At 43.5% G+C, this 19324-nt stretch overlaps 1 protein-coding gene across 4 annotated transcripts in view; it reads left to right on the forward strand.

Moving 5' to 3' along the window:
- PRRT3 (proline rich transmembrane protein 3) overlaps positions 1-7210 on the forward strand; it is a 79286-nt gene extending 72076 nt beyond the window's left edge. For all 4 annotated transcript variants that reach the window (XM_030207020.1, XM_030207018.1, XM_030207019.1 and 1 more), the window contains one exon: positions 3771-7210. In XM_030207020.1, coding sequence (XP_030062880.1) covers positions 3771-5827 — 2057 coding nt within the window. In that variant the 3' untranslated portion in view covers positions 5828-7210. The remainder of the gene's footprint in view (positions 1-3770) is intronic.
- Positions 7211-19324: the final 12114 nt, after the last annotated feature.

Below are 19324 nucleotides of genomic sequence, written 5' to 3' on the forward strand. Positions count from 1 at the left end.
GACCACCCCAGCGCTCTCTGCATAGATCTTTGGCAGAGCATATGTAGTCCCTGGAATTAACCAGATGGTGGCAGTATTCAGCCTCTTTGCTGTCCTAAGCTCCCTGGATAGCAGACTGAATATTGCCACAGAATATCTGGATTTTGTAATTAACCACTGCAGCTGGCATTTAAAACAACGCCAGCTACATTAACCCAGTATCAGTTCTTTGCTTCCTAGTGGTAGCATAAATCAAGTTTCATTCATGTACAGTAGGTGTTTCCCTGTCCCTGGAGGGCTCACAACCTAAGGCCATATAGGGTGAAATGACTTGCCCAAGCAGTAGTGGGATTGGGTCCCATCCTACTGCTCTATCCACTGAGCTTCTCCTCCACTACACTTACTTTGCTTTGCTAGGATGGATTTTGTTGGTTCAGTAATCTCTGCCATCTCAATCTCCCAGGCCCTCAAAGCCCAAAATACAGCAGAGAAGGTGTCAGAAAGCCTGAACCGGATTCAAGGCTCCCAGGCTGATTCCCATATCTCATTCTCTTCCTCCAGCTCTCTCCTTCCTTGGGTATCTCTGCCTCTCCCTTGCTGAAATGAGGATGACCCTGATGAGAGACAGACATAGATGGCAGCAGAGGCTGAGATTCTTTGCATGACTGATAACACTGAGGAATTTGTCATGGCTGTTATTTTCACTCCTACGCAGTTGCTTCTGAAATACTTCTCATGCGTTCAGGGACCTTTTTTTTTTTTTCAACAGCTCCCAGCTTCAGAAGTGTTTGACACCCCCTTTCCTCCAGTGTGGAGAAGCTACCTACAGGGCCAATATAAGCATTAGGTAAAACCAGGCAGTCGCCTATGGCAGCAGGGTCTGAGGGTCAGCCACAAAAACTCAAAAGAACCAGTGGCACATTCTTTTACCTGCAGGAAGGATGGGCACTTTTCAAACAGGCATTCAGCTAATGATTTTTTTAGGCATGTTTTGCCCAAGCAGTAGTACCTACTTGGAAGCAGGGGTGTAGCCAGACACCCAATTGTGGGAGGGCATGAGAACCCCACCCTCCCGCCTGCCATTTTTTTCTTCCCCTCCCTCCCAGGCGAATGGGCATCTCTCAACTCTCCCCCCCATTCCGCCATATCCTTTAAAGCCTTCATATGTCTTTGCTCGCTGCGCACGTCGGCCCGATCCTTCCCTCTGACCTGGTCCTGCCTATGCAGAAACAGGAAATTGCATCAGAAGGAAGGCTGGGGGCTGGGTATGAGCAACACATATGAGTCACTGCTTGCTGCTAGCAAATAAATGGCTTTAAAGGGTATGGAGGGGGTTTGGGGGGGGGGGGGAGAATTGAGAGATGGCAGAATGCCTGTGGGGGAGGGGAAGGAGAGATGCTGGGAGTCTTCAGCTGGCGGGCTTTGGGAGCCCCACCAGCCACATCGGAGATGCGCCACTGCTTGGACCATCCTTCTGTCTGTCTGTCTAACTATATGCATAGATGCAAAGACACACGCCTCATGCAGCCCCTATCACCCTAATGAGACACACTTTGCTATGTTCTTTCACACCGAGTCCCCAAACTGTGATAAACAAGTTTGCAAATGGAGGAAGGGAAAACGCACTATTTTGTCAGATTATAAGCTTGCACTTTTCAGCTTGTGGAAATTGTCATCATTACACACACACACACACACACACACATAACGAGCAAACAATTGTGTGTCTTTACAGGATTGCTCTGGGATAATCATGATTGTTGAACTTAATTACCAAAACATCAGGGGAAGCTAAAGACCTGAAAGGAGACTTCAGGCTGAAGGTTTGTCTAGAGCAACAGCCCTGGCTGTCTAATCTTCCTGCTGCCTCTTCAGTTTCTCCTCCACTGGAAGGTGGTGGATTCATAGGATGATTCAGGGGGTAGATCTGCCACTGGGACTTGTTCAAGCAGCCACAGAAGCTGTAGATCTGATGCTTGTGCTGGCCTGAGTAATAACAAACACTTTGTACTAGATGGGACAGGGAGGGAGGGAGGAGGAATGGAAGAAAAGCAGACCTGCTTTTATCTTATCTGTAGATAAGCACCTGAAGTATTTTGATTAGGCTAAGTCAACAGGTTAGGGTTTCCATGGCTGCAGATGAGCCCTGAAATAATTGTCATTTTGTACTGCCTGACCTGAGATGGGTAAGAGCAGGTATGAACAGAGCTTCTGCTGAATGAAAAGTCTACACCGCAAACAAAGCTGCTCCCTGCTCCGAAAGCTCTGGGTTGCTTCTTCTTTTCTTCAGTTGATGTAGCTGCTCTGAAGCTGGACAGCATGTTCAGCAGCAAACAGCTCTGTTCCCTGATACTGGTGGTGTTTGTGGGCAAGATATTCATAGATTACAAAGGATATCACCTTCAACAACACATCATGTTAGCGCAGGGGTTGTCAACCCAGTCCTCAGGACACACAAAGGCAGTCAGGTTTTCTGGATACCCACAAGCAGAGTATTATCAGATACTCCTTTCAATAACAGGAGATTTCTTCCTCCTTTGTTGCTAGTCAGTCATTACATCATCGTGACTCTGTTAGGTTCAAGTGGCAGGACATGACTTCTGCATATGGAAGACAAAGAAAGGATTATCTTCAGCTACTATCTCAGGCCCTGCATTTGGATCTAAGCCACAAATAGGCCAATAAAGTAGTTATTTTTATTGTTTCCTTACCGGTCTTGGCCATCGCCTTTACGGTAAGATGTAAACCACATTGAGCCTGCAAATAGGTGGGAAAATGTGGGATACAAAAGCAACAAATAAATAAATAAAGTTGCCAGATGCTCTATGAAAACTTTTTCAAGGTTATCACTCCTAGCATAGAATTTCAACTTTCTTTACAGGCATTAGGGCTTTGATTTGAGTTATATTTGTCCCTTTATAATCTGAACATTATTCATCTATTCACACAGTTACAGGTCTTCCATAATATTTTGTGGTGCTAGATTTGAGAGTGGGCACGCAATGAAGCTACAAAGAAGTAAATTTAAAACAAATCAGAGCAAATATTTCCTCACTCAATGTGTAATTAAACTCTGGAATTCGTTGCCAGAGAATGTAGTAAAAGCAGCTAGCTTAGCGGGGTTTAAAAAAGGTTTGGCTGGCTTCCTAAAGGAAACGTCTATAGACCGTTATTAAAATGGACTTGGGGAAAAGCATAAAATATATTGTACTGTTTTGGAGATCTTGCCAGGTACTTGTGACCTAGATTGGCCACTGTTGGAAACAGGATCCTGGGCTTGATGGACCTTCGGTCTGTCCCAGTACGGCCATACTTATGTACTTATGATACTGTGCTTGCATTTAATACACAGGAGGACATGATGGTGACTGGCTTAAGTACTACCCTTGCGTTATATTAATGTGAGAAAATGTTAACTTATGTCTTATACTATGTTATATTTATGTTATGTTTGATTTTCTGTATGTTTAGATCTTATCCCTTCTAGATCTGCAGACAGTGTGGGTAATAAGTATTTTAGATAAATAAATAAAATAGGCAACTTTGGTTCTTCAGTATCACAAACTCACTGGTTTCTATGGCAGCCATGTATTCTCTCGGAGCCCAGTAAGTTGCACAGTCTGGCAATTTGCTAAGTGTGTCTGAAAAACAGGCTTGTTTGTAGTTCTCAAGGACCAAAGTTGCCTTAGCTTTTATATTGTTTGGTGATTGCAAATGTAGCACCCAGTTTCCACTGTAACAGTTATATGGTACAAGAGCTTATTGATAAATATTAATCTGATTATTTGCAGATCCTACTGACAGAAGTGTAAAACTTAACTCCATCACTCAGCAGAGCCCTGGTACATCATCATCACAAATCTCCAGCTCTACTGGAACTGGAAGGCGGGGTCAAATTAAAGTCACCACTCAACGAGCACTCCAAAGGCCAAGATTGGTAGTGGCTTCGACCAGCAATCCATCAACAGTTCCTTCATCTTCATCACCATGTGTCAAGAACAATGGGGCTTGCAAATACCTTCTGTCCAACCAGACGCTTCTCCAATGGGAGGACATGCAGCGTACGCTGAGCTTTGCATGGGAGTTACATGTATATGGAAGTGGTGTCCTTTTTGTCATCTTATCCTTAATCTGTGTGGTCAACTTGATAGGATCTCCTATCCTACACATCTACAATCTACCATACATCATGCTCTCAAACGCGTTGCTCTTTGTAGTTGGCTTGCTCCGAGCTGTCTTCTTCTTTACGGACCCTTATGGAACTAAATCTATATTTTCTCATAGAGTAATCTTGGTGCTTTACAATATCACCTTCCCTCTTATGATTACGACATTTGGCATATTGATCCTACTGATGTTAAAGGTAGCTCGACTGAAAATTCTTCCTCCAAGGCTTCAAAGCTTGCCACTGCTAGCAATGGTGGGAGTCATTCATTTCGTCATATTGCTGAGCTCTGACCTTTTTGCACATATCCTGAACCCTTCTGTGAATGTTATCCTTCATGTTCTCTCAGCCTCGTGGGGTACCTTTCTGATGGTGGGCAGCTTTGTGGCACACTTTAAACTAAGAAAAAATATGGAAAATATTTTGAGTCAGGCACAAAGAGTATCTAGCAGCTGTGAGGACACCCTTGATATGCACACCCAAGGGAGAAATCCAAAGTGCCTTTTCACATCATTTAGGGTCCTACTGGTTTGCAGCATCTCTGGACTCCTATGCTGTGTCTTACAAGTTTATGCTGTCTTGTGGTTGTTTGGAATCCTTGGCAGAACAAATGAGTTCTCCTGGTCCTGGTGGTTCCTTCAGTTCTGGTTTCGGATTTTTGAGCTGGTCTTATGCTTTGGCCTGGTTTTTATTGCCTCTCACATTTTCTGCCAGTGGTGTGGCAGTAATGAACACACTTGTTGGTCCAAGATTCTCCGATACCTGTGCACTTACAACAAAACAGAGGTTCCTGAGTATCCTAACAACTGTTATGATTGGTCAAATGGCCTCCAAGACAGGGTAGCCAACAACGACATCAGCAAAAGCCTTATCCGGAACCAATCAGAGAATGTACCACTGAAAGCTCTCAAGGACAACAATGAAATTAATGCCAATGTACCATTTTTCAACAAGAGTGAATCTTCTTCCTCACCCATTGTCAAACCCAGATTAGGAGCCATGTTTAACCCAAAATCCCAGAATGTGGTCATGGGTCGTTCCTACACCAGCATTTGCTTTGAAAAGGATTCTGTTCTCTCACTGATGGATTTAGAGTTTCGTCCTCCTTCGCCCATCAACTTGAGCAGAAGCATTGATGAAGCCTTGTTCAGGGAGCATCTTGTCAGGGACAGCATATTCAATGATTCAAGTCTTCAGTATCCCAGCTACCTAAGTAGGCAAGATTCCTGCTCATCCCTTAAAGAAAATTCAGTATTCAATCAAACTGTTGACCCTTTGCTTTCATCAGATTTAAAACTCAGAAGAAACAGCAATCCCGATTACATGTACAGCCTTGCCCGTTGCAGTTCTGCAACCAGTATCAACTCTCCAAGTGTTAGCCTCCAGCACGCCAAATATCCTGCAGATGACATAAGAACAGAGACAGCTGCTTCTGGTAGTTCCCTGGACAGTTATTCCAAAGAATCCATCAAGATCAGTTGGAATCCATGGAAGCACGGCCTTTCATCAGTAGAAAGCCTTCCAGTTGAGGATATTCCCAGCACTCAGTGTCTCCCACAAAAGTCCAATCCCACAGTCTCTGTGGATGCCAGTAAACCTAAAGAGGAGACCAGAAAGAATTTCATTGTTCTAAACCAACCAGTTGACTCCCATAGCATCTCCAGTGAAACCATTGAGCTGTAAAACAGCCATAGGACTATGAGATGGAAAAGTGGGACAAAGGACACTTGCGGGGATGAAGGACCAGACAAACGCTCAGCTTTAAGGCAAGGGTGTGGGAGAAATCATCCTACAATACATTTCAGAGAAACCTGAAGGAAACGAATAGACAAGAGCCTTCAAGTAATTTTTGCCATTGTGAATGAATCGCTGCAAATGAGTGATGCAGGTAGGGAATCACTTCCCCATCCATAAGCACTAGGGAATGAACATCTATACCAAAAGCACACTTCTCCCATGTCAACTCTACAGCACTCTTGCTTTGCAATAGCCAGTTGAATATGTTTTTTTAAATATATATATATATATATATATGTATATTTTCGTGCTACATTTTGGGGCATGACAACAGACAAAAGGTGGAATGAGGTGTTTAATGAACTAGGATGTTCAAGGCTTTCTGTTTGGCTTTCAGGCCACCAGGCTGTGATAATCTGAGCCTAAATCTTTGTAAGTTGGAGATAGACGTAGGTGCAGCGTACAGATACCGGTGTTACCTGCATGTGTACAGCTGGATATAAACCCCAAAGTTGCTTTACTAAGGATTCTTTCAGAAGGAGGACACGAGACCTTGTAACTTGTCTCTTGCCATGTTAACAAGGTGTCTAGATACTGGACCTAATTTCTCACATTTTGTGCCTATGGAAAAAGCCTTTGCTAAATCAGGTCCGCTAAATACATAGCATGCGAAACGGAATGCGTTTCTGAATGAGCCTAGGGAAACGTTATTTACAGGAAAGAAAGGTAACAAAATCAAGGAATGGGAGCAAAGAATAATGTTATGTTTTGTCCTATCAGCTGTAAGGTCGCAGGTGCACAATTTCCAGTAAGAGCTGGGTCTGTGACTTTCTTTCAGAACAGAAATAAGGTGAAAAGCTAAGGTAAGTCTGAAGAGCTTCTGATGCAGTTGTCCTCTTGACAAAGAGCATAAGAGAGGGGTAAAGAAAGGAGAAAGCACAAAATACGAGCATAAATAAGGACTCTAGTCTGCCCAGTTCCTTATCTAGAGCAATATTGGTGAAAGTCAACTGATCTCCTGCTTTCTCCTCATGTCTCGACTAGAGCACAAACCAGAAAAAGCACAAGAAGTCTTCAAGACAGTTAGCGTCCCCAGTCTTGAAGGCTTCTTGTGTTTCTTCTAGTTTATTATCTATTTGGAGTGTGCTTTGGACCCTCCCCCCCCCCTCTCTTGTGCTTCTTCCCTTCACTTCTCACCACCTAGGGATAGAAGACATTCTTGAATTCCATTACCATTACGCCTGGAAGATCCAGAAGAGAGAGCGCCAAGAAATATACATGCCTATGAATTCTCTAAATGGTGCTAAAAATTGCACGCACAAGTAAGGGAGGGGGGGGGGGGGGCGCAGCTGTGGGAGGGTCATGGGTGGATTGGGAGAGTTCTCGTAATTTATGCATGCTATTAGAGAATAAGGGGGATCCACAAATAATTTAGGCACGAGGATTTACCCTAAGGTTGAGTTGGTGTAAATTCTCTCGTGGCACCTAACTTTGAGTGTCGCTTATAGAATAACACTAAGCGCCAATTTTTCAGCGACATTTATAGAGTTTATTCCACGATAAACACAAGACCTATTACCGCTGAATTCAATATCATGATGCAAATGCTTTGGGAATAAAGAAAAAGTGAATCATGTTACAGAGGGCAGATATGAACTGTAGAAACGTGTAGAGAGAGTTTCAAGCCAAACCACTTTACTGGGCAGACTAGGTAGGCCATTTCTGTCTTTATCTGCCATCATCTACTGTGAACTCTATTTAGTCCTATCATGATGATGCCAAAAAAATCCTCTTAAAAATAAGACATGAAGAAAAAGAAGCTTTTCAGGACTGCAGGGACTTTGGTTGCCAACTGTTAGAGAAGCTAGACAATCTTTTTGATCATGTTAATACATGTAGAAGTCTAGGAAACCAACACAGGAAAAGATTCATGGAAAATACATGGGGGAGGGCTGAGGGATAGTATTCTTTTGTACAGGGAGAACCTATGATAAAGAAGAAAAGGGTGCCTGAAGAAGGGTTACAGTGTTCTGGAGCAAGGTATGATGTAGGAACCAAGAGCTAAAGGAATCTTGCAAAGCCCAGATAATGACGGACACAGTAGTCAACTTTTTTTGTTTTAAACTAGAGAAGTCTTAATAAGTTAACAAAAAAAAAAAAAGACAAGGAGAATATGGAACACACACAGAGCAAAAATGAATTTTTCCTCACTACTTTTCAAAGGACAATAGGAATGAAAGGATTTTCACCCAGAAAGAAGTGATAGGGGAGGGAAGCCCTCCATCTCCTCCAACAGTTGAATCTTCATCTGCCTCTAGTTACATCAAAGCGAAAGGGTGTCCCTGTTCTGCTCTGGGCACTGTTGTGGGAAGCAGCCCCCACAATTCTCAGGCTGACCTGTGTTGGCTATTTCAGATATTTCTTCCTAGTGTCCTTGGGAGTAAATTTGAAATCTGGTTCTCTTTATTAAGGTCATGTGATGTTGAACATTCATGAGTGCACAGCACAAGAAGTAGCAAAATACTGACTAGTGAAAACACAAACATGCCACCACCCAAGTAGAGGGACCAAAAACCTGCCATTTTTACTACCCTGCAGAAAAAAGAGGGTCATTTATCCATGTCATATAGAATTCCATACTGAAGATGAAAATTCTATGGTGTACTATATGCTTTTCTCACCAGGAGACCAATGCACAGAAATAAAGATTAATAAATACAAACAAAACACATAAACTAATAACTTTTTATTGGACGAAATACATCTATTGACTAGCTTTTGAAAGCTTCAGTGCCCTTCGCAGGTCAGGATAGAATGAGAAGGGGTCTTTGGCTTTCTAAAAGTATCAAGAAGTGTATTAAGTTAGTCCAATAAGAAGGCATCACCTTATAAATTGTGTTTTTATATATTAACCTGTATTATCCAGGGGACAAATGATAACAGATGTTCATTTGTGGTGCAAATTAAAACTGCATAAATCAGCCCAGCTCTGTACAGTGTCCGAAGCTGTACAAGTCTTGCTTAACATTCTCAAAATGAAACTAAATATTGAGATTTCAAAGCCAGATTTCAACGTGCCTCGTGGTGGCTAGTCAGTTCCTTTCGCAGTTGAAAACTGATTTGAACCTGGTTCAAAATGTTTTCAGCAAGGAAAGTAAATGCTGAACCTGATTGGAGAACGGCCCAAAGGCTGCATAGAAAGCCCTTCTCCAGGCCAATCCAGTCATTCTGTTTTCAAGCTCACTGCATTGCAGGAAAATGTGTTTAAGGCTACTTACCATTAAGGTGATTACAGGACTGTACTTCAGAATGTTTAACCCCACCAGGGCAGGAGCAACAGGGGCGGTCGCACAGGTAGGGTTACCATATGGCTCCAGAAAAAGGAGGACGGATTGAGCCAGCCGGGTTTTACTTCCATTGCTTTCCATTGCAAGCAATAGAAGTAAAACCCGGCTGGCGCAATTGCTTTCCATTGAAAGCAATGGAAGTAAAACCCGGCTGGCTCAATCCGTCCTCCTTTTTCTGGAGCCATATGGTAACCCTACGCACAGGGCCCCATGCTCCTAGGGGCCCCGCATCTCTGGCACGTCTGTCCATTCTCTGAACACCTCCCTGCTCCGTACCTTAATGTGCATCCACATTTCAGTAGAGAGCATCAGGCAACACCAGCGATTTTCATATCCTGTCAGCTGCTGAGCCCAAAGCTTCCTCGCTGCTGCGTCCCGCCCCCTTTTGATGTCACTTCCTGCTTCCGCAAGGGTGGAATGCAGCAGCAAGGAGGCTCTGGGCTCGGCAGCTGATGGGATATGAAAATCGCTGCCACTGTCTGCCACTCTGTACTGAAACGTGGTGGATGCACATCAAGGTATGGGATGAGGTAGGGTTCTGAGAGCTCTAAACCTGCTTTTAAACTCTGATAAATTATGCCTTGTGGTGGCAGGCAGGGAGCCCCACTGAACTGGTCTGCACAGGGCCCCGCAATTGCTAAGACTGGCCCTGAACCACACTGTTGTATGATTATGAAATAGGCATAAATAAATGAGTTCTAATAAATCTGCACATCTTAGAGGAGGGAAAAATACTCTCTGGTATACACAGCAAAACTGTAGGAGCAGTGAGAATTTTAAGCATTCCTCCTAAGATCGAGGCCAGATCAGAGGCTCCAGCTTACTGTGCTAATGGTAAATGTATTTGCTAGTACATGCTGAAGGAGTTTTTCACCTGTGCACATGGTGTCAATGGACACCTCTCTCCCTAAGCTCAGGAAAGTCAATGTCTTGACCTATGCTCTGCAATTCATTAGCACCAAACCCCTAAACTCAAGCTACCCAGACCTAAAGCTGTCCAGATCATATTTCAAAGATTGGAAGAGTTCCAGTTTAGAGATGAAGCCATAAACTCATGTGCTACGTACAGCAGGAAGGAACAAGCCTGCATGGTAGTGTTAAGGACAAGCCTGTGTGGTTTCAGGCTAGGGTGAAGAGTGGCAGATGAGGAAATATCAGCTAGGATGTGGCCTGAAAGTGATGCGCTGGTGGTGTTAGGACACTGTCAGGACGTGTCCTAGTCTGAGAGCACTGTACCACTGATGGCAGCAGACAGACTTGAGTCCTGCTCCATCTCTTGTGGTCTGTTTCTGTGTGTAGAGTTGCACATTTGTACAGGGTGTATAACTAACAGATAAGCTTTGGCTTGCCAGCCATGATGAATGTGTGCCAAAATAAACAGTGTTGTTGCAAGCAGTTCATGGATCATTGTATTCCCTGCCATCTTTCCCCTCACATGCTAATGATACTAGAAATAGACAAAAATGAACTCTTAATACTTGACTACTTCACCTACTCTGTCTATTACTGAACTTTAACGCATTACCACTTGACCTCTCATTCCGGAAAGAATCTTTAAAACTTGACTGCTTAATTTACACTGTCATATACGAACTATACTGCAATACCACTCTGTATTTTTTAATCCAGGAATGGCGATCGCCATAACGGTACATTGAGCCTGCAAATAGGTGGGAAAATATGGGATAGAAATGCAACAAATAAATAAATAAATCATCGATGTGGGGGCTAAGGATCTTGACATATATGTGAGAGGAGGCAGTTGTATGGACCCCCCCCCCCCCCCCCCCCCCCACCCGAGGTGCTGCCTGTGCTATTGAAATTAACCAGTCCTTTATTACTGGTACACCTAGTCGAAGTGGAGTTTTCAGGATTACCACAATGAATATGCATAAGACAAATTTGCATATTACAGAGACCCATTATATGCAACTCATATCTCATGAATATTCATCATGCTGATCTTGAAAACCTGACTGGCGCTAATGATGTAAAAAGAGACGACAACTCAGGGGGGTCTTATCCCAACAGAGGACCCAATGCACAGAACTCTGGTGCTGTAAGGAATGATATACAGTTGGTAAAGGGGTCCAAGCGTCCCCGGTGCATGTCCACGAGAGCTGTGAAGTAGGTACAGCTCTCGTGCATATGGCCCGTAATGATTGGACTCCTGAACCACCCCTTGAAAACTTCCCATGGGGTCCAGTGGACCCCCCCCCCCCCACTCCCAACCTCTCCCCCTCAAAAATACCCTGGTCGTCCAGTGGGTCAACCAACACCTCCTCCTAATTTAACACTGGGCCCTGGTGGTCTAGTGAAATCCCACCCCCCCAACCCCCTCCTCATACCTTGTGTAGTCAGAGGCAAGAGGGAGGTCTACTCCTTCCTGCCTCTGGGCCCACCTTCTGCAACATGGTGGTGCCCTGCCCCTGACCGGTGCATCCTGGGATGCACTGGGAGGGGCCAAAGTACCACATAAGGAGTTTTCCCCTTATAGGGTACTTAGTTGCACCCTGTGCATCCCAGGATGCACCAGGTAGGAGCTGGGTGCTGCCATGTTGCAGCAGGTGGGTCCAGAGGCAGAAAGCCAATGCATTACAGTAGAGCTGTGAAGTTATTTTGAAATGGAATAAGAGAAAAAATGAACAACGTTTCTTTTTTATATGCAGTTTTATGCACACGATTCACAAATAGTGCATTGCCTAAATCCATTAAGAGGACAGTTCTATAAAGGGGCAGCTATTTGGAGCCCAATCCAGAAAGGAAAGTAGGCACCAAGTAGCTGTGCAAATACTTGTGTATAGCGGTCCCCACCATGAACCCCCCTCCCCTGCACCTTCCAAAAGGCACTCCTGTACATCATTGGTAGTCGGTGTACAGAAAGATAAACCCTAGCAGTAGTACCATGAGACTACCACTAGGGGTCACTGATGCCATTTTGGATTATAGCACCAGCAAGGGCAGGTGCAACTGAGCATCACTTCTGCCCAGATCACTGACCACCAATGATTTAACTACAGTTGGCCTGGGGGAGGGGGGTTGGGATTTCAGGCTTTGGTAGGGACCACCACTAGGGGGCTGCTCAAGTTGAAAGAATAGATTGGGGCTCACTTTGGGGGAGATGGCTTGTTTGAGGGGGGTGCCCTAGTGGGGCATTCAGTTTTGGGGAGCCCTATCGCTAACATTTACTGAGTCGGTGCCAAACCCTTTACGTAGGAGCAAGAAGTGCATGAAAAGGATTTGCATTTCTACTACCTTCATTGTATGCAGATGTCTCTCATGCATATTCATTATCTTCTAATGCCAGTCAGAAAATCACAAATTTCATTAAACTTTTATAATATTTTCCTCTTTACTGAAATATTTTATGCAATAAACACTTTCTGGTGGAAATATTTCCAGTTTTTACTGCATAGACACAAATCAACCTACATATGTATGTTATAGCATCATACTTACTAAACAGCAAGCATAACACCATACAAACTTCAATGGAGCTAATTGCAACCACTCTTTTTTACTCAAAATACAAATGCAGTACAAAAAATCATCCTAAGCATAAACAAATGTCCTGAACCAATCTGTAACAAAGTTACACTTTTAAATTAGCAAGGAGTCTTCTGAAAAACAGTGCTGCATTTCTAATCCCAAAAAGTCTTATCTTTGAGCAGTGCAATCTTGTGGGCTCCTTATTTAAAAGTGTAACTTTGTTACAGATTGGTTCAGGACATTTGTTTATGCCTAGGATGTTTTTTTTTGTATTGCATTTGTATTTTGAGTAAAAAAGAGTGGTTGCAATTAGCTCCATTGAAGTATGTATGGTGGTATGCTTGGTGTTTAGTAAGTATGATGTTATAACATACATATGTAGGTTGATTTGTGTCTATGCAGTAAAAACAGGAAATATTTCCACCAGAAAGTGTTTATTGCATAAAATATTTCAGTAAAGAGGAAAATATTATAAAAGTTTAATGAAATTTGTGATTTTCTGACTGGCATTAGAAGTAAGATATAAATTGTATGCACAGTTTGGGTACGATAACTCATTTAGTATCATATGCATATTCATTAGGGATATCCTGAAAACCTGACCTGTTGATGGCCCTTGAGGACTGGGACTGGGTACCACTGTTCTGATGTGTTGCTGTGTTATAACACTAAAGAAAGGGTCCTTGAGGGCCAAAACTCAGGCTGATTTTCAGGATTTCCACAATGAATATGTATGAGATCTATTTGCATACAACTGAAAGAGTGAATGCAAATAGATCTCATAGATATTCATTGTGGAAATCCTCAAAATTAGTCTGGGTTGTGGCCCTCGAGGCAGTGGTGTAGCCACAGGTGGGCCTGGGTGGGCCAGGGCCCACCCACGTAGGGTTCAGGTCCACCCAACAGTAGCATACGTTTAGTGGTAGCTGGTGGGGATCCCCAGCTCCACCAGCTGAAGACCTCCCCCTGATGATAATGAAAACGCTACTCTCCTTGATACTGTCACCTGCGCATGCTCAGTTTTCAGCGTATGCCTGCTGCAGACTGTCAAGGTGGAAAGAAGCGTTTTCTCGCCAGCTGAGATATTTTTTTTTTGTGGTGGTGTGGGGGGAGAACACTTGGTGCCCACCCACTTCTTGCCTAGGCCCACCCAAAATCTGTTGTCTGGCTACACCCCTGCCTCGAGGATCAGGCTTGGAGACCCCTGTACTAAAAGGTAGCAACACAGTCACATACACTGACATTCTGGCTCCCAGGGATTGTCTTTATTTACTGAAGAGCTTCCAGGGATCCCTTACAGTAAAGCTTGTGTAGAAGTCAACCCCCAGGATTTGTCCATCAAGATGAATTCTGCTGCAAAATGATTACCATAAGCCTCTTTATTAGCTCGCAGCCTCTGTGTTTTAATGAGCGAACGCTATATTATTCTAAAGAAAAAGAAAAGGTTTGCTGAACGGATCTTCCTACGACCCAAAAGCATTGATGCACCAGAATTTATTTATTTATTTTCACACACTTGATACACTGCCAAAGGTCTACACATAGGCATCAAAACAGTTTACAAAAACAACAGATTGAGAAATCTCTGCGTGCAAGAGCGACATCTTGTGGTCATGGTAAGAATTAGAGAAAAACACTCATGAAAAATCCATCTGTCCTATTTTCTGGGCCCTTTTTAAAGCTTAGGTTGTGCTAATGGAATTAGCACATGCTAAATGCTAAGAAGTCCACGGGTATAAAATGAGCTTCTTTGCGTATAGCGTGTGCTAATTCTGCTATAGAATGCTGCGGCTTGCTTACTGAGTGGTGTTTCTCATTTTCAACATGTAACACCTGTGTTTCGTTCTTTGCACTGGTTACCCGTTCAGTCTAGAGTTCTATATAAGATTGCATGCTTAATTCATCAATCATTATATGCAGTTTTTGTTCCCTGGTATTTGAAAAATTCTATTGTTGTGTACAAGCCATTGAGGACCTTGAGGTCAGATCATGCGATGTTATTGGTAACCGGAGATTTACATTCTGTAATCAATAGAAATAAAACAAAATAAAACATGGAAAAGAAAATAAGATGATACCTTTTTTATTGGACATAACTTAATAATAATAACTTAAGTTATAATAATAACTTATGTCCAATAAAAAAGGTACTACTGCATCGCTCTTTAAAAATGACTGGCGAGACTTCCAGCGGCAGCCTCACAAGACTTCTGCTGAAGTCTTGGAGGCTGCCCTTGTAAGTCTCAGTGGCCATTTTGAAGAGCGATGCAGTAGCACCACGGGACAGTCAGCACCGGCAGCAGGCAGGAAAGACTGGGGATCTTTCCTGCCTGCCCCGAAGAATCCACTGGACAACCTGGGTAGCTGGAGGAGGAGAGGCAGGGGAGCAAGGAGAATTGCTGGGTAGGGGGGGCTGGAGGGGGGCAGAGGAGAGGAGAATCCCTGGATATGGGTGGCTGGGGAGAGAGGAGAGTCGATGGACATGGGTGGCTGGATGGGGGGGCAGGGGAGAGAAGAGAGTCGGTATATATGGGTGGATGGAGGGGAGGACAGGGGGGAAAGGAGGGCTGCTGGACATGGGTGGATGGAGGGGAGGGCAGGGGGGAGAGGAGGGTTGTTGGACATGGGTGGATGGAGGGGAGGGCAAGGGGGAGAGGAGGGCTGCTGGGCATGGGTGGATGGAGGGGAGAGGAGGGCTGCTGAACATGGGTGGAAGGAGGGGAGGGAAGAGTGAGGAAGGAGATGAGATGAGGGAAAAGGAAGAGAGGAGAAAAACTGCACATGGATGAAGAAAATAGGCAGAAGCTGGATCCACCAGACAGTCAAGTCTGCGGAGGACCCAGCTTTTACTTACGGATGTAGGGCAAGAAATGAAGAAGAAAGGTGGAAAGTAAAGAAATAAATGGAAAGGAAGCCCTGGAAATGGAGTTAAGAGGACAGACAGCAGCAGAATCAGATACTGGGCCAGCATGATCAGAAAAACAAAGTCACCAAAGGTAGAAAAAAATAGTTTTAATTTCATTTTAGTGTTTGGAATATGTCCAATTTTAGAATTTACATCTGCTGTCTTATTTTACACTAGGTATACTGGAGCTGTAACAGCTTACAGAAATTATTTATAATGAAAACAAATCACGTTATTTTTTTCTCCTATACTAGTATAATATTTTCAATTATGTCTGTTTATATGCGCCATGGCTGGTATAAGGGGTGTGGCTATAATAGGAATGGAGTCATGTGTTGTGACCCCACCCACAATGAGTACCGGCACCTTTTTTTCTATAAAAAAAAGCACTGAAAAAGGTATCATCTTATTTTCTTTTCCATGTTTTTTTTTTTTGCTTTATTTCTATTGATTAGCTTTAAAAGTGGACTAACACAGCAGCCACACCTCTCTACATTCTGTAAGATATCTTTGTACTTGGAATTCAATATTCTCACTTGCTGATCCGCAGATTTGGAATTCATTACCTGGAGTGATATTTTCATAAACTATTGAAGACATGGAGCGAATGTGTTTATTTTACTTTCACACAACAAAATATTTTATTTGAAACTGCTGAGATTACTTTTGTATGAGTTATCATGGGGCTAATATGTTCTATTTTTATTTGTTTTGAATTTTGTTTGTTTCTACTTTGATTACGTATGTGATATTGTAATTCCCTTAGTTGTAGGTGGAATATACGTTTTTTAATAAATATTTAATAAACGGACTCCTTTATTAGAGGTGTACAGCCCATAATTCTTTTTTATTTTGGTTAGCTTCCCATGTCATTCACAGGACATTTCATTTGGATTCCTTTTTCTTTTTTGGTTCAGGGGCAATGTAGGGAAGAGTGTGCACACTTTACAAACAGTGTACATTGTTTCCTGATAGCTGCGTGTGAGTGCATTATTCATGCACTGTTGGGAAACAATTCAGACTATTCATCCTCCATGTTCTACAGAACTTGGGGCTACTTGACTAATGCAACAGCTGGCCAAATGAGAAAGCATTTCCATCACAGAATGCAGGAATTTGCCAACTTGATACTGTAATGAAGGTATTAATACTTGGCGTGTACATTCTCATTGGAATATTGTAGCATTTTTGATTTTATTTTAATCTATTTTGTAATCGGCTCGGACTGGTGGTTTTAAGAAATGCAATACATATGTAAAAAGAATGAACAGAAACAATTTTGATTATTTGAAAAGTGGCCAGTTCAAACTGTGTTTATTTAAGTAGCATGAAAGCCACCGGCAGGGCGGATGTTCTACAGGGTGGTCCTGGCCAGACATTTCTGTTTTTTTAATCACACTGATACATTATACATCAACTGCAAATAATGTTTTGTTTGGTGTCACTTTCTGATTATGATTAAAAAATCCTTTGCGGGGCGGGGGCTCTGCTTTAGAGGAAATGTTGATCAGACATAAGGTGAGTGACACAAATAAGTCCTTTATTTCAGGTCTCTTCCCTTAGCAGGTCAATGCAGGTTAAATGTTGCATTCCATTCTGCACATCCTGGTGATCCCAGAGACAGCATGAAGACATCCAGACTATCTGGAGTACAAGAAACACAAGAAGAGGTAGAGGCATTGCAGAGGTGTAAAGTTGGACTAAGTCAACTTTACTACTCTTCAATGCCTCTACCTCTTCTTGTGTTTCTTGTACTCTAGGTAGACTTAGTCCAAGAGGAGATTTTAGGCCACTCCTGGATTTCTGACAGCCCTATCCAGATGCATTATGGGACCAGGAACAAGGTGGTCCCTGATTCTTCTACCTACTGAAATAAAAAAGCACAGTGCATTTTGTTGTAAGTTGAAAACTAAGACTGACTCAAATATTTCTCTTCTGGAGCTTGGAAGTTCTGGCATTGCAAAGAAGAGTCCAATTTGTGCAGGCAACTTAAATGGTTAATGAGCCAATCGGCGCCGATAATTGAGCAATAACGAGCAATTATTGGCGCTCATTGGCAATAATTAGAATATACGCTCGCATCTTTTTAGCCGTATTCTTTAAAGAGGTGCATGTAAATTCTAGTGAGCAGATCCCAAAAAACGGGTGTGCCAATGGGAGGGGCATGGGCAGCTCGAAGGTGTTCCTAATGTTTATGCACACCAGGGACGTAACCAGACTTCGGTGGGACGGGGGTCCAGAGCCCGAGGTGAGGGGGCACATTTTAGCCCTCCCCCGGCACCACCGACCCCCCCATCGCCGCCGCCACCACCACCAACTTTGACCCCCTCCCCCCCGCAGCTGACCCTCTTGACCCCCCTCCCGCCGCCAACCCTCCCCCGCTGCCGCCTACCTTTGCTGGTGGGGTCGTGCAGGATGTCAGACTCACAGAAACAGAACGAAGCCTTGCGCTGGAAGAAGAGAACCTCAGCTGGCAGGGGTCCCCCGCCAGCAAAGGTAGACGATGGCGGGGAGGGTTGGCGGCAGGAGGGGGGTCAAGAGGGTCATTGGCAGGGGGGTCCAGGGCCAAATCTATGGGTCCCAGGCCCCCTTGACCCCATGTAGCTACGCCACTGATGCACACATAGAATTATCGGGATCCCTGCCTAATTTACGTGTGGGACTTTACACCCGGTGTTCATTGGCGTAAATGGTCACACCTAAATGTAGCTGTGATTCCCAGCGCTAAGTGTAATTCTATAAACCACATCTAACTGTAAAAGCAGTCTATAGAATAACACTAAGCACGGGGGGGGGGGGGGGGGTTGGTGCTGATTTTTAGTTGCCATTTATAGAATCTATTCCAATGTGTCTGAGTAGAATTTGCACTTACTCATGGATTACCAGAAAACAGTGTCTCTGCGAAATGTGTGATGGTTTTGAGTCTTTTCCCTGACCTTTCACTGAATCCGTTTACGACTTTTAGAAGAAAAAAAAAACACTGCTAAATTCCAGAGTTGCTTGACGAGTTCAGGCAAAGCCATCCTGAGCTCATTCTGCATTGATGCGATGATAGGACTAGAATTCCCCAAAGCAGGTCCTGGACAAGTAGTTCAGTAGAAAGGCCTCACCTTTAGCTCGTTTGCTGCTCATTATTTCTACATATTTAAGTAGACTAACATGATAACCACCTTTATTTAGTGAACAAAAATTGTGTGCCAGCAGCAGCCCTTGTTTGCTAAGGACCTACACATCTCCATTTGCTGCTTCTTCAGTGACGTGTACGCTAAATGGGAGAAAGGTCATGAAAGAGAAGCATGGCAAAGCATCTTGGAAAACATGTAATCTATGGTATGGTTGGTTACTTGTACAAACACTTCTTAGGTGGCTCTGTTTACTAAAGTATAGTAAAGTTTTGCAATCACCACACAGATTTCATCAGCACCTTTGCCCTTGCTCATTGCTGGTTTGCATTCAAGTACACCACTTCCAGTGCTCTCCTTTCAGCCAACTATCTCAATATTCTCAAAAAAGACAGATTGAATGATAGGAGCCAATGAGAAATGGACTGTCACTGTGATAGACAAGGTTTTACTCTGACTTTTTCAGGCTCAGTCGCTCCTCTTTGCTAAACAGAAGCCGATTCTCCTACTTTTCAACTTACTTTTTAAAAAATATTTCTTTTCTTGGCTTCTCTGTGAGAGAAGCTTTGGTTCTCCTTTT

Source organism: Microcaecilia unicolor, chromosome 6, assembly GCF_901765095.1.
Source record: "Microcaecilia unicolor chromosome 6, aMicUni1.1, whole genome shotgun sequence".
Lineage (NCBI taxonomy): Eukaryota > Metazoa > Chordata > Amphibia > Gymnophiona > Siphonopidae > Microcaecilia > Microcaecilia unicolor.